At 37.6% G+C, this 16,561-nt stretch overlaps 2 protein-coding genes across 2 annotated transcripts; both read left to right on the top strand.

Annotated features, from left to right (window-relative positions):
- Positions 1-281: 281 nt before the first annotated feature.
- Positions 282-4,823, top strand: LOC122088767 (probable disease resistance RPP8-like protein 4). The gene is made up of 2 exons (XM_042658093.1): positions 282-3,845; positions 4,573-4,823. The coding sequence occupies exons 1-2, from the start codon at positions 628-630 to the stop codon at positions 4,622-4,624; spliced, it is 3,270 nt and encodes a 1,089-aa protein (XP_042514027.1). The 5' UTR covers positions 282-627; the 3' UTR covers positions 4,625-4,823.
- Positions 4,824-11,687: 6,864 nt separating this feature from the next.
- LOC122088710 lies at positions 11,688-15,384 on the top strand. Its single transcript, XM_042658031.1, has 3 exons — positions 11,688-11,809; positions 12,072-12,247; positions 13,226-15,384. Exons 1-3 carry the CDS (start codon positions 11,797-11,799, stop codon positions 15,167-15,169), a joined length of 2,133 nt encoding a protein of 710 aa, XP_042513965.1. The 5' UTR covers positions 11,688-11,796; the 3' UTR covers positions 15,170-15,384.
- The last annotated feature ends 1,177 nt before the right edge of the window (positions 15,385-16,561 follow it).

Below are 16,561 nucleotides of genomic sequence, written 5' to 3'. Positions count from 1 at the left end.
TTCTTTTTGTTCTTTTTATTTTTTTCTTTATTCCATGCGTGATGAGTAGTTAATTTATACTTATCTTTCTTATTAAGCAAAAGGACTCTCTTTTTTCCTTTATCCACTCAACGCTTGCCTATTTAACAAGCAAGTATAATGATGGATTAATCATTGATACTCAAAATACCATAACATTGTGATTCTAAATCATTTCTTTATAAAAAGTGCTTCCTAGCATATACTAATCTTCCAAGAGAAAAAGATTTTTGCTCTTTTTGTTCTTGTTCTTTTCTCTATTACATTAGCTTTTGTTTTCATGAAGAAAACGATTAAAGGGACAATTGGTTCTTCTGTTCCTGTGGTAAGAAACAATTCCTAGCTACTTTTTTTTTTTGCTACATGGACAATTCACGTGCCATTTTTGTTAATGCTTCCTCTTGTGCTCGATCCTACTAATCCTCTCATTAATTAGGGGTCACATTCTTTTAAGGAACCCTCTCCCAATAAAAATGGGAAAACTAATTTTGAATACTAATTTCGTGGTCAAGAAGTTCTAGCCTATTGTTGGATTATATTTTCACTCATAGCACAAGGGTTAACGGAATTCATTCTGGAAGTCTTGTACGTTGTTTGTGAGAAAGAGAGATGGCATACACTGAAATGGCTTCTTTCCTGAACAAACTAACCGGGAAGCTGTTAGAAGATGTGAATTTGTTTCATGAAGTGGTGGAGGATCGTGTCTGGTCTCTTCTTTTCATGCTAAAGAAGCTAAGGCCCTTTGTAATGGAACTCCAAAGAAGGCAAAGGGAAGACAAATTGAAGCCGCTAATGAAGGACTTCATAGGTTTACTCAATGAGGCTGACGATGCTATCGACATATACATTACCACTACCACTCCTCGGCGAACGGAAAACATCTCTGGCAGCTCAAAGGATAAAGACGTCGATCAGAAGGCTGGTGAAGCACTTACAGGTAAAATTGAGCGCATCAAGTTGGAACTCAAGAAATGGCACACACGTTGCCTTGAGGACAAAGACAAGAAGGTAGAAGGGCAGAAGGATGAGGTAAATGAGACAACTACTTCAACCCCACAGGTTGAAGAAGACAAAGATGAGAGAATTACTTCCAGGGCTCCCTCCCCACAGGTTGAAGACAAAGAAGACAAGATAGAGGACCAGAAGGATGAGGTAAAAGAGAGAATTCCTTCCACCGTTTCATCCCCACAGGTTGAAGACAAAGACGACAATGTAGTAGGTCAGAAGGGTTCCTCCTCCGAAGTTGAGGACACAGATGACAAGGTAGTAGGCATGAAGAATGAGGAAAACGAAAGTATCATTTCCTCCGCTTCCACCCCACATGTTGAAGACAAAGATGACAATGTAGAGGGCCAGAAGGATGAGATAGAAGAGAAAACTACTTCCACGGCTTCCTCCCCACAAGTTGAGGACAAAGGTGAGAGAATTACTTCCACAGATTCCATCCCACAGGTTGAGGACAAAGATGACAAGGTAGTAGGTCTGAAGGATGAGGTAAAGAAGATGATTGAACTGCTGAACGATAAGGATCCTCGACCTGATGTCATTCCAATAGTTGGGCCAGGAGGTGTTGGTAAAACAACACTAGCTTTCAGAGTTTATAATCACCCATCCACAAGAAAGAACTTCCCTTGTCGTGCATGGATTCCTGCATTTAATGACTACCCCTTGCCCATGAAAGATTTGTTGAAGAAAATCATCGATGAGGTTCGTGAATTTTCAAAATTACCTGGAAGAAGAGAAGAAGCAGCAGCAGCGGTGGCGGCAGCGGCGGTGGTGGCAGACAACGATCACCATGGACAGAAGAAAATCCTTAGGGATTTGGCCATTCAAACTTACAAGCTTTTGAAAACTTGTGGTAGGTACCTCTTTGTTTTCGACAATGTTTGGAGAACCCAATTCTGGACTGATATTAATATGATCTTCCCCGATGTTCGAGGTGGAGGAGGTAGGATAATTTTCACTACACGCTACAGTGAAGTGGCCTTATATGCAAGACCAAGAAGGCCTCCTGTTTATCTGAAACCATCCTTGAACAATGAGGAGAGTTGGGAACTTTTCTGCAAGAAGGTAGCGTCCAGATCCAGGGACAATATTGCTAGCACTAGCAGTGGAGGACCATCTGTGGAATCCCAATCCCAATCCCAATCTCAGCCGGAGCCTAATCATCCATGGAAAGAATGGGTAGATGCATGTGGTGGGCTACCACTTGCAATTGTTAAACTAGCAGAAGAACATCAACGTCAAAAGTCGTCTTCACCAGTTGATAAGGAGGACAAAGAAAGATTCTCCAAGGGAATTTGGGAATTGATTTACAATTCCTTACCAGATGAGTTGAAGCCGTGCCTGCTCTATTTGGGGGTTATCAATTCTTTTCGCTATACCCAATTTATGGAATTGATAATTGCAGAAGGCCTTGTGCAACCACCAAGGATGACAACTGTTCGAAGACAGAAGATAGCAGGGGAAGTGGAAGATTATGATATAATTGCAAAAGAATATGTTACTGAGCTCATTAAGAGGAACCTGTTTGAGGTCGTGAGTAAGCAATGGGATGGAAGCATCAAAGAAATTGCCATTTCCAAACGGTTTCAGTTGATGAATTTCTGTATATCCAAGGCCAAAGAAGAAAATTTTCTGAATTTCTTAGTCCCTGAGAATAAAAATCTTGTTCAGGAAGCAAACAGAGGTGCCCTACAATGGCAGCATGAGAATTTCTTTGAACTCAAGAATCCAGGTACTTCTTCTACAATGAAACCCCGTTCTCTTTTGATCCTGGAGTCCACAATGTGGGCATCAGAGAGAATATTTAGTGAAAGTTATTGGGTTTTTGTTTTAAACAATTACTCATCTCTTAGAGTGTTAGATTTGTTTGGTGTGGATTTGATCCATAACATTCCAAGTGATATTGGTAGTCGTCTAGTCCATCTAAGATACCTGAGACTGAATTTAAAGGAATTTGGAAATATAAGACTTCCACCTTCCATATTCAATCTGTGGAACCTACAGTTTCTCCGAGTAAAGAGAAGTAATTCCCGGTGGCTTTCGTCGGAAATCCAGTTGGAAAATTTCTGGAGAATGAGACAATTTATGCATATTTTGTGTAGTGATGTGATTCGTCTTCCCCAACCACCACCACCACCATCACCTCAGGATGATTTTGTTGGAGATAATCTCCAAATGCTGAAGTATGTCTCTGCTGAGTGTTGTACTAAGGATCTCTTCTCAAGAATACCCAATTTGGTTAAACTGGGTGTTGGAGGGTCTATACTGCAAGGGCATATTAATGAAATGTACAGCAATCTTCAAGTATTGACGAGGCTTCAGAAACTTGGGTTGAAAGGTTCAGCTACGAATGATCCCTTATCTCTTCACAAATGGGAGGGTGCGTCTCTGCAAAACATCACCCACCTCACCTTCAAGAGGACACGACTAGTGGGAGACACCATGAAAATTCTGGGTGGGAAGTTACCAAATCTTCAGGTCCTCAAGTTATCATCAAATGCAGTTGTTGGAGATGAGTTATATGGTACTACTGATGCCTCTGGGTTTCGTAAGCTTAAATGCTTGAAATTTGAGAAATTGGATATTAGGAAGTGGAATCTATCAGTGGGAGCAATGCCAACTCTAGAAATAGTTATTATTAGAAATTGTAGAGCTCTCCAGGGTCTACCATCAGAAGCTCTGTACAAAATCGAGACTTTGAGGGAGTTGGAGGTGTATCACTACGGTGATCTATCAGTTGAAACAGACGCAGAAGAGGTTCGTCAGAAACGCGCCGGGAAGGATCCGCCGCTTCAGCTCCGGTTAGAACGAGGCATCGTGAGGTTTCTGTTTGCATATTATTTTGATTGTGAGCAGTATTTTCATGCCAATTAATTTTGTTTTAAGTCATACTTTCTTTAATATATATGTTTTGGGGGAAAAAAAAGCCACCAGCTTTTGTATTTCTACACCTAGACCCAATAGGCACAAAAAAGATTACACTGTCTCATGTGCCATGCACTGAAGATGTTCCTACATACCCTTATATTGGCAAGTGCACCGATGCGGTGGCGGTGGCAGTGGCAATTGCTACATAAGGTTATCCTATTTATATTGGCAACTTTTTTCTTCCATAACCTCTCGTAGAGGGGGGAAAAGAGCATGAAACCTTATTTTATGAGTCAACCAAGTACGATGGTCACCTCTTGTTCTTACACTCATAAAGCAAAAACTCTCTCATAAAAAAAATTATATAGATATATAGAACAATAACTCTATATAAATGAAAATGAAATACTATACTCCTTTTAGTATAGTTGAAAATTTATTTTTATTTTACAGAAACATAAATAGATGTATTCCATATTCCATATGATTTATAATTCATATTTCTCATTAAAATTTATCATATATTAGAAATATATGATACCAATAAATTTGTAATTAGAGAGGTGTTTCTGATTTATCACCATAAACTTTTTATACTGTTTCTGTTTCTCAAAATAGTTTATTGTAGATTTTGTATTCCATTTTGGGTAGATCTTGTCTGACTTTCAACTGATTATGTAGTGGCAGGCAAAATGGTCGCCCTCAAATCTTCAAGGGCAAGCGGGGGGAATGAAGAATCTCTTAAAATAAAGTCTTACAGTTCTCTTTTTATGTTAACCATTAGGAAATGCTTTGGAATCAAGTGGCTTGTGAAGGAGACATATCTGAAGTTTGTTTTCTTATAATTGGCTAATTTGATTTGTTGTTTTCTGAAAGGATGATTATTATTTCTTTTCCATTCACTTCTATTGCATTTACTATATTAATTTTGGCTACGCACTTTTTATATCAAGTTGCAACTTCTTTATGATGCTTTATTAATAAAATTTTCTTTGGACAGCAGATCTGACTCACATATGAGAATAGAATATTCTTGTACGTTTCTGATCCATCGATTTAGAATCCACTCTCTTTTTTCATTTAATAGATTCTATATCTATGGATTAGGGACGTACTAGAACATTCTCATATAGTCATATGTGAACCTGATCTGTTTCCTTTTCTTTGGAAGTTGAAGAGTGAGGATGGGGTGGGGTGTGAGGGAGGGTTGAATGAAGGGACATCTAGTCATCCTTTGCCAACCGTGGCACTGTGATAAGTAGCAACCAACTTGTAGTTGTGCAAACAAGACTTGAACTTGAGCCTCTCCATTAGAGGCAGTGTAGAAAAAGTGCCAAGAGGTTCATAAGGTCATTGGCTGCTTCACTTTGCTAGGTGGCCGACTCTTTTTGGGTTAAAACTTGACATGTGATTATGTGAATAATACATTTTAGACTCTACTTAATATTCACAACATTTCAACACCATATGACCTACCACATGGTGGTGACTGAGTGAAGTCTAAAGATACCCCTCTATTTGTGTGGACCCAAATTTCGTTATAAAGGTTTCATGTATGGTCCACTTAGGAATCCTTGCCTAAATGTTCTTAAAAATTTGTCACGTGGCAAATTAGATGATGCACAAATTTTGTGAATGGCTATACCCATAGGTTCCCTACTCATAAATCAATTTTCAGCCCGATCAAAGTGTCAAGAGATAAAATATAATTATAGAGCATTGAAGACCCATTATAATCAGAGAATGTACAATAATGTCGGAATACCAAAGAAATGCATGGATGTACATAGAGATACATTAGAATATAAGAGAAAGTATTTAATTGAATTAGTAGCTAAAATTTTACATATGGATCATCCATCAAGCAATTGGGATTGTCACATTATTTTTTCCGAGTAGTACTCAATGATGGTCATTTAAGAAACATTACCAAAACAAGATGATGTAAAAGTCAATTTACCATGCAATTGACCATTTTTAAATCTAATTCATAAATTACATTACACGCCAAATGAAAATGTTAAGGCTTGACCTTTGGCGATCTACGTCAGATTTTACTTCTTCATCTTCATCTCCTTTCGCCCGTATCAGGCTGGTCGATGTGATCATAGACCACCCTTTCCTTTTAACGAGCAATAATTACTTATTATGCTATCTATGAGACACCATAGCTGGGTTGGGTGGGATGTAAAGAAATGAAAATAGCATGATTCCCTCCCCCTTATGCATCCCTAACCCTAATGTTATGATACTTGAGTTGGGTGCTTGAGAAGGACCAATCAAAGGTAGTAGAAGTTGTGAACCATTAGCCTGTAAGGCCTTCGGTGACTAATTCTTCGAATTGTAATAAAGCCAATGAGTGTTAAATATGGTAATAAGAAAGAAAGAATCCAGAGTTATGTGGTTCGGTCACACACATAGTTGACCTCACCGACTCATCTTTCTCCCTAGGTACTTTTTATGATCCGATTTGATACAATTCAACACTCCCCCTCAAGTTAGAGTGCGAGCATCATGAATGTCCAACTTGCAAAGAGGAAAATGTTATTGCTCTTGACTAAGGACTTTAGTAAAAACTATCTACCACTTGTTGGTTGGAGGAAACATAACCTACTTAAATTTGTTGAGCCTAAAGTTTTTCATGGACCACATCACAGTCAATTTCAATATCATTCTTTTGTTGATAAAAGACTGTATTTGCTACAATGTGTATGAATACCTCATTGTCACAATATAAACCCATAAGCTTTGTATGTAATATCCTTAAGTCCTTAACAAATTTACTTAAAAAAGCCAATTCACAAGTCAGAGTTACCATTGTTTTAAATCAGCTTCAGCAGAAGATTGTGAAGCAATTGATAACTTTTGCTTTTCAAAAAGACAAGACTTGATCCAATAAAGACACAATATATCCTGTAATAGAATGTCAAGAAGTGGCGCAACTAACCCAATCCGAGTCATAATGTGCACTTATATGAAGGCTGCTAGTAGACGACAATAAAATATCTTTCCCTGGACAAAAGCACAAAACCCCAATGCAACATTTAGATGAGATTTTCAAGGTTTCTCCATAAATATTGTCTAATAACTTGTTCAACACAAACAATGTCATGCATTGTTACTATGAGATATATCAATCTTCTAACGAGTATATGATATTTTGTTGGTTTGAAAATAAGTTCACTATCTTTATTATTCAATTTAAAAAATTTCTCCGTAGAAAAATTATGGCTTGGATCCAAGTAAACCTATATCATCATTAAGCATCTCCAATGTTAAGGTTTTTTTTTTTTTTTTTAAATAAAAGATATAGCTTTAGTTGATGAAAGAACCTCAATGCTAAGAAAGAACAATAAATAGCTAGCCCAAGTCTTTGATATAAAGGGGATTACATAGAAACAATTTCAAAGCATAGATAGCAACTATATATATCTTTTACAAAAATAATTATAAATGTATATTAAAACAATTGTGATGGTAGATCCACTAGAAGATTTGAACAAGGTGTAATCAACTAAGGATTGCATAAATTCGAAAAGCTATAAAGCACATCTAAATTTGGAAAACCAATTGTGGGAAGTCTATTTCAAACCATACATGGACTTGCAAAAACAACAAACTAGATTACACTCCACTTTTCGGACCAAGCAGCAAAAACAAGTAAACCTCTTTATCAATATCACCCTGAAGAAAAAATATTGTTAAATTTCATCTGAAAAAGAGGCTAACACTTTTAATGAAAACAATGACAAAGAGATATCTCACAATAATAAATTTCTAATTGCGGAAATTTTTCTTGGTAATCAACACCATCAGCCTACGTGAACTCTTTAGCAACTAAACGAGCCTTATACCGTTCAATGACATCATCAACTCACCTTTTTTTTTTTGTATACCAACTTACATTGGACATCCTTTCAAGGGGAAAATAGTTGCAAAGACCGAGTTTGATTAAGTTCAAGAGCCTAGATCTTTACAGCGATAACTTCACACCATTTGGGACTTTGAGATGCCTCAGCAAAGAATCAATAGAAATAGTGGATAGAAAAGAACGTTGGGTTGGAAAAAATGACGAAAAAGAAAGAAAGTGATTGGAAAATAAGAATAAGAGGTAGATGGAAAAGAAATAAATAGAAAGATTATGTGGTTCGGTCAACAGGGAAGAAAAAGTGAATCTGTTTCTCACCTGTTCTTGTTGACAGAATTTGAGCCAATGAGACCGAAATTTCTTGTGCTGAATAGTTTGTTGGATGTTGTCTCCTATCTTTTCATCAATGCGAATCATTTAAATTTGGATCGGACTTGGGGCTTTAGCGTTATGGCCATTACAATATATTTCATTTGGATGCAAAGAAATAGTGTACTTAATCAAAAGTCCAGTCCCAATCCGGGCATCATCATGCGCGATATTATTCATTGGATTTCTTCTTTATAATTATTTCCTTTTACTAATCAAGCTGATATTGTGCACCCAATTGCAGATGATCGATCCTGCAAACATCTTAGCTTGGTATCCACCTCCCCCTTTTTTGAACAAACGAATATTAGTTTGTGTTGGTATTACTAATGGTTTGGTCAAATCTTCAGGATGGGTTCTAGGTATTGTGCTGCAAGGGGAATTTCAACTGTTACAATTCGGGACTTATACTACTACCTCCATAGTGGAGACAGAAGCTTTTTGTGTATTGAAGGGACTTCAGCTAGCAGCATCTAAGGGGTGGACTATCGGTGAAGTATGGTTCTCATACAAGGATTTACTTCAACATATTCCACAGTCTTCCCACATGTCTTGGCCGCTTCTTTCTTTTCATATCTTATGGGAAATCTATACTAAATTTTGCTCTCTAACTTATGTGTATAAATGTGGACTCTAATCCTCTCTTGTTATGTTTTGTGGAGATGGCCCATGGTGCTAGGCTAAGCAAGTTATCTCCCTCGTTTGCTCTCTTGTTTAAAATAAGTTGTTTTTTCATGAAAATTTTTTAGGAAACGTATCAGATATAATTTAGGTGCGCAGACAAAATGGCTCTTATTTGTTTGATCCAACTATATGTGTATGTCACCCTAGGCCTACGCCATCCCCGTTCTTGCAAACTGCTTGGGCTGCTCTCCCCTCCATTAGAAGTGGACCTCAGGGTAGGGGTGATCTAATTTGTTGGACCACCTCCTCGTCTGGGAGATTTTCTTCTCTTTCTGCATGGGAGCTGATGTGATCAAAGAGATCGGTGGTTCATTAGACTCCAGTGGTTTGGTTTCTATAGAACATTCTGAGAGATAGTGTTATAGTGTGACACACTACTTCTCATGCCTTACCTATCCTTGATTTGCTTCGTGCTCAATCGTTAAAAGTTCCCACTTCTGATGAGTAAACGGGCCAGTAAAGCCTCTATCTATGCTCTAAAACTTATAATTTTCATATGAAATAAAAGAAAATTTCAAATCTGAAGTCTGAATACAAAGCAAATAGAGTACATAAATTTACAGCAAATACAAGAAACCATGATTTTAGGGTTGCAACCTAATTTTTATTTATTTTTTATTTTTTATAGAGGGTCTCGGTCTATTGGTATGGCCATAATTAAGGGACTGACACTAATGGACAATGGAGTCCTTGGGGTTTCAACCAAATGGTTGGGACATTGGATAGTTAGGTAGAACCCCTAGGTTTGCTACGATAACATGTCAAATTTCAGTATAATCGGAGCTTGCCACTGTCATAAAATCTCATCACCAAAATCTAAATATTTTAGACAATTAATGCTAGATTTTCTTTAAAAAAAAAATCTGAAAAAGAAATGAACGGAGAGAAGAATGGACGAAGGAGAGAATAGAACTGTTGATGGAATACGATAGATCCAATTTGTCTACCATGGTGATGCCACGTTCTATTTATATGAAGGTGACAGGTTCTCAGTAGGAATTCTTACTCATGGTCAAAGTAAAAACACAATAGGAATAGCAAATAAAACTAGACACAAATTAGACTTCACTTAAGAGTCTAAGACCCAACTATTAACTAAACTAACATATAAGATAGGGACAAACCGGACAAATCCTCTTATCTTGATACGTATCTTAACATCCAAGTGGCAAAGTAGAGTTTTGAAGCATTCAATACTATGAGATAGTGTAAGGTAATGATTGAAATATTGTGAACATGCATGGACATGTAAAGGATGTAAAGAGAAAGCATTTTTTTATTGGAGATAAAGCAACAGGGAGACAATAACTAAAGTTAAAGAACTTCTATGTCTTTATTTATTTATTTATTTTATTAGACAGAAGAGAATAAATTAAAGTAAAGAGTTAAAGATAGATAGAAATTTTTTGTTAACCATAGCATTAATGTAAGCTAATTTGGCCAAAAAAGAAAGAATAAAGAGAGTGCTATAGACATTTAGTAAGAAGGGAACAATGCTCCAAGGCCATGAGGTGGGTATAAGATCAAAAAAGATATTACACTTTAGAATTACTCCAAACTTCCTTGATACTTCATCTTTTCATTTGTGTCTGCCATGTTCCCAGTAGGAGACCCCTGATGCCTGTTTCAACAGAATTTTCTATTATCAAGTAATTAACGGTGAATGAGATGCATTTTCTTTTTACTGCTTCAACAGAGTACCATATGCCTTTACTTGATATGCAGTTTTGTCTTTTTTTTTTTTTTTTTTTTTTTTTCTTCCATTTTTAATTTAGCTCATCAATTGGAGGAATGAAATAATTCTAAGAGGAAATTGCATTCCCCTCCCCTGCACTATGGCCTAATAGCAAGTTCTAGCCACATACTTTTATAAATACCAAACCCTTCCCCTTTAGTTCGAAGATTCTTTCAATTGTGTACCCCTTTCGTTAGATAACCCTATTAAGTGATATGAAATTACCCTTTCCATATGAAATAAGCTAGCCCTAAAAGGTTAAAGAGAACCTCTTTCTTCATCGCGATTTGCCCTTTCTTCATCATTGCACTCTACCATCTTTCTACTCCGCTATCGTTTGCCACTTCTTTTGGGCTGGGGATTACCTGGTCACATAGTCACTGTGTTAATGGGTATCAATCAAGGAAAATGCACAAGCATCCAACCAGGCCAGGTGGTCTCTTGGCTAAACCACGTGTCTGACCAGCTAGCAATGTGTTTAATCGCATGCAGGATCAGAGATTGAGGCTGTCTTTGGTAATGCATTCACCACCGCAGCCGCCACCTCCTGTAGTTGCAAAGCGTCATGTTGCTGATCTATCTAGTGACGAGTCAGAATTGGAGTCTTCAGAAGACGTATTTTCTGATATTGTCAATCTACTGAGCACATGTTACACATTGTTTTGGTTGTTGGATTCTGGCTTGAGTACAAGGGCTTAAAAGTGGTGTATGGGACCGGTTTTGTAATCAGTGTTAGAAGTTTAAGTGTGTTTTAATAATGTAATTCTCTCTAAAGTATGTTGGAACTTGCTGTAGATGTACATCTATGTGATATCCCATAGGGGGGAGAGAAAGAGAGAGAGAGAGAGATGCAACAGATTTTCTTTATCAGAAAGAGATAACTAGCTGCAACAGGTTTTCTTTAACTCATTAACCTTTTCTTTTCTGGTTTGGTCACATGTAATTAAATCTAGTTAAGAAAAGGAGCATAAAATCTAGCATTATTCTTTGCAGTTAACTGAAGCTACAACTTTTTACTGATCATTGAGCATTATTCTTTGCAGCTATCAGAAGCAAATAAAATGCTGGCAACTGTTCTAGCCTTTACAGTTTCTAATAATTGCAAAAAAATAATGAAATAAAACTATAAAACCTTGAACACTCGTAGAATAACTAAGCATATGATCTGTGGAAGTTAGGACTACTAGAGACCATCCTCAAAGTGAGGAATGCAATCTGATTGATATCTGAAGAAGGGCAGAAACTAACAATGTTGTACACCCGTAAGTTGCATTATGAATTTATGATGATCCATTCTCCATTTTACATCATATCTATCCATCTATCTATATGTTCCTTTTTATAAATTGATATCCTGAACCCAGACTAATACATCTTTGTAGTTCATATATATTCACCTAGATGTGTCCTCTAATCAATAGGTCTTGAGTGTATACTAGACTTTGTAATTGATGAGATCCATTTTTTATCTCTCTTCTTTAATTTCTCATATGCAACTTGACCAACATTTTAATGAGTTTTCAGTTATTAGCACTCAGCTCCTTGTGGAGAAGAGAAGTCGGTTAATTTCCACCCTCTCAGCAAAGGCTCAGAAGCTCTGGAACAGATGGGAGCTTCGTTTGGCAGTTCTACTTAGCCTCTTCTTTCAAATCCTTCTCATCTTGTTGGGCGATAGCAGAAGGAACAACAAAAGACTTTGGGTACAGTTAAAAAAATTTTTAAATTGATTTTTTTTTTTTTCAAATGGCCAATGGTCACATCTACTTCTTACACATTCAATCTCTAACACATGCATACGAGAGAGTTTATCCCACAACTTCCTCCCCTAAGTGGACGTTGAAGTTACCACCACAAGGCCAAGCTAGTGTTGGGGCATTAATTGATAAATTAGTACATAGACATTTCATTTGATTTCATTTATTCTCTGATTTGGAGTGGTATATATGATTTTCTCTCCATCAGTTTTCTCCATGGATGGAGTAGAAAATTCCCTATGGGCTGCATCTACTCCTCCTTTGGTCCTATGGGCTCCCCCCTTACTTCCTTCGAGATGGAACCCCATGGGTTTTACCTCTTATGTTGGACTAGTAAGCCTTTGGATAGGCTTACTTGCTCGATCCTCCTTTGTGTGAGGCTATGCCTATTTATAGGTTTATATATATATATATATATATAAATAAAAGCAACTCACTACACAACCGACTCACACATTATTTAATATTTCATTATAAGATATCAACATATAAAATGGGAGTACACTAGAATATTGGAGTCTGGATCAACTCCTCACATAGAATCATTTTTTCTATTCTTGTAAAGATAGTCTTTTATGGTATTCGTACCATGAGTCATAATGCACCATTGACTCGTGATCGGATAATTCATAGATGGTAGAATTCCATGTAAGAAAGTGACTATATGGGGAGAGCCTTTAGGCTCAAATAATTCTAGATACACACAAGACTTTGAGTGTGGATTAGGTTCTCGTATGAGAACCTTTCCTTTCTTGTACGATCTACTCCACGCATATAGAATCATCCACCCAGCTTTTTCTTGTGTGGATTCTATGTGTGTAGATCAGTCCCGTACAGAGAATGGTTTTCATACGAGAACCTGATCCACTTTCCATGACTTCACATTGTTCTATACAGAAAAATAACAATGCTAGCTTCCAACAGGTACAAATCGTTCTATGGATCGCCTACTTGTGTGCGGACTGGGTTGCAGCTGTTGCCCTTGGCATCCTCTCCCACAGTACAGACCAAACCGAAGCCAACTTACTGCCACCCTTCTGGGCACCATTTCTTCTATTGCACCTAGGCGGTCCAGACACCATCACTGCCTTCTCCTTAGAAGATAATGAGCTGTGGTTAAGGCACTTACTTGGACTTGGCGTCCAAGGCAGCATCGCATCTTACGTCTCCTACAGGTCCTGGACTGGTACTCTGATCTCAATTCTTTCAGTCCTCATGTATGTTCCTGCAATTGTCAAGTATGGTGAGAGGACATGGGTTCTTAGTTCAGCAAGCAAGGAGCACCTTAGAGACTCTATGCTTAGTCCCCCTGATCCAGGCCCAAGTTATGCCAAATTCATGGATGAATACAATTGTAAGGAGGAGGATGGGTTTCGAGTGACCATTAATGGAAGAACTGAAGAAAGTCCACAGACCCCGCCGGCAACTGATGATCGAGTCAGCCCTCCCAGCACCTCCTCAACAACCAAAAATGATAGCAATGACAACGATGTTGATGTCGAGATTTTGGTTACAGCACATAAGTTCTTTGAGATATACAGGCGTCTCTTTGCATTTCTCATTCTCAGCTTCGATGATTGGGAAGAAAGCAAATCATTCTTCCAACAAATTTCTTATAAGGAGGCTTTCAACTTGATCGATATTGAACTGGGATTCATGTTCGATGTGCTTTACACCAAGGCACCCGTAGCTTATTCTATCACAGGCTCCATTCTACGGTCAATTAGTTTCACCCTTACCATCATTGTGTTTGTTATGTTCATGTATCTTGACAAGCACCATCATCCACCCTCCGAGGTGATTATAACATATTTATTGCTCTCTCTGGCCATTGTTCTTGAGATTTATGCCGCCATCAGACTAATTTCCTCCGATTCGGCATTACTCTGGCTAAATGAGAGAGGCTTGCTGGGTAAGCGTCCAGCTAACTTACTCCTGAAATATTGCCGGTGCAGAAGGACAAGGTGGTCTAATTCTGTCAAACAATACAATCTGTTACGCGTTTGGCTCAAGGATGATAAACCTGCAGTATTGTTAGATAACAGAATTTGTAAGTACTTTAACAAGCTATTGAAGGCCTTGCCCATCCACAAAAAGCTAAAGAAGTACCGTTATACAACCTATAAGAAGGTCCCAGATGATTTGAAAGAATTTATCTTCCAACAGCTCCGCATCAAATCAGACAAGGCCATCAATTTCACAGCAGCAAAGGAGCTATGCAAATGTAGAGGTGGTGAGGTACTAAGGTCCATGGATGTCCATGGTTTGCTCAAGTGGAGTATCGATGATGTGGAATTTGATCAAAGTATTCTTATTTGGCACATTGCTACAGATCTCTGCTATGATCAGTCCAGATCTGATTCTACATATAACAAAGAAAGAGAGATAAGCAAGCTATTATCAGATTATATGTTGTACCTTCTAATAGTGTGTCCTTTTATGTTGCCTGAAGGGATTGGGGAGATCAGGTATCTAGATACCGAGGCAGAAGCCATGAATTTCTTCAGTGAGAAAAAAGAAGATCTCAAAAGGAAAAGACCTTCTCAAGTGTTACTGGAAGTGAAGACAGATATTGCACCTATTGAAGTGAAAGGTCCCAAAAGCAAGTCTGTACTATTTGATGCATGTAGGCTTGCCAATCAGTTACAAAAGGGTGAGAAAATAAAAGATAAATGGAAGATAATTAGTTGTGTGTGGGTGGAGATGCTATCATATGCTGCAGTTCAATGCAAAGGACCAAATCATGCTCAACAACTTGGACAAGGTGGAGAACTTCTGACTCACGTTTGGCTTCTTATGGCACATCTGGGTATAACAGAACAATTCCAAATGCCTACGGGCTTTGCCAGGAAGTTGACATACATATAGATGGTTAGGCTATTTTGAGTTTTGAGTTTGAGTTTGATTTTGAATTCTCCTCATTAATCTTTTATATGTCAGCTTCTTGCCAAGTGAGTTTAGGATCTTGCTTGGTGTACTTATGGTGTGTTTTAATGTACTGTAACATCTCTCTCAAGTAAACAGAATGTCTCATTTGCTTATTATAAATAACCAAATAAAGGGAATTACCATAGATATCGAAATTTGTAGATTCCGAAAAGCCTATGCTCACCAAGAGGTCTCAAGTTCAAACCTCTTGACTGTTATCTACTTCCCCACCCTCCCTACCTATATAAAAGGAAAAGAATGTCAGGGAAAAGAACTCTAGTATTCTAGTAATGCATCTTAAAATAGTTGCATTGTGTCTTATATTCTCTCAGTAAAGTGCAGCTGCTCTAGGTATTAAGGGCCGTTCCTATGGTCTCTGTCAGTTCATTTCAGGCTTTATAGAGGAGCTAAGGATATGCAGACTGTACTGAAGAAAATGCTAATTTTGTTTTGGGTATGGAGGGTGGTTCTCTGATTTGCTAGTCACCAAGGTCACACTGACCATTGCTGTATCGGATGTGGTCAATTGTGACAGTGCTGTATCAAACATGCTCTTCGTCTCCAAATCAGACTTTCATCCCACTATCTCATCGATATCGTCGGTCACTTCTCCTTGGAACCAAGTGAGCTGCGAACTGTGACAAAACACTTTTCTCGCGGTTGCCGCGACTTTCAAATTAGTAACTGAAGCAAAATAGTTAATTGATCCTTGGAACTTCAGAATCAATAAAACATTTAGAATGGTAAGTACTTTAAAATTCAGAATCAATGGCATTATGTACATCTCCTCCTTCTTATCAAAATTCCTTAAATTCAAAGTGCATAATTTTTCCTTAGGGAAGCTTTTGTCTGATTTGGTTACTTTGAAAGCAATGGAATTGATAATGAAAGTTTCTCAATCTCAAGTCTCAACACCTTCCTGACATATCTCAATTCTTTTCTTCCCCTGTTCCTCACCCTTACTCCCCTGTTCAGATTTTTTATTTTTCTTTTTTAAGATTTTTTATTCTATTATTTTAAGATCTTTTGTTGATGATACATCAAATTGGGGTCACTTTATGCAGCTTACTAGATTCATAGTTTTCATCTTTTATAGTGGATTGATGGATACTTTTCAGTGTTCTCTTTCAATTACCTATCCACAACGAAATCATGAACAGAGGGATGATCACACTCTGGTAATAACCCAAACTTCTGAACCATCAACAAAATCATAGTGGATTGATAGTGTACAGAGAAGTTTGATTTTATAATGGATTGATGGATACTTTTCCCTCAGAGATGATCACACTCTAATAGCAACCCAAACTTCTGTTCAACAGCGATAGGCTT

The sequence above is a fragment of the Macadamia integrifolia genome, chromosome 9 (assembly GCF_013358625.1).
Source record: "Macadamia integrifolia cultivar HAES 741 chromosome 9, SCU_Mint_v3, whole genome shotgun sequence".
Lineage (NCBI taxonomy): Eukaryota > Viridiplantae > Streptophyta > Magnoliopsida > Proteales > Proteaceae > Macadamia > Macadamia integrifolia.
The sequence above is the reverse complement of the archived record's forward strand: the minus strand, read 5'-3'. Positions and strand labels throughout refer to the sequence as shown.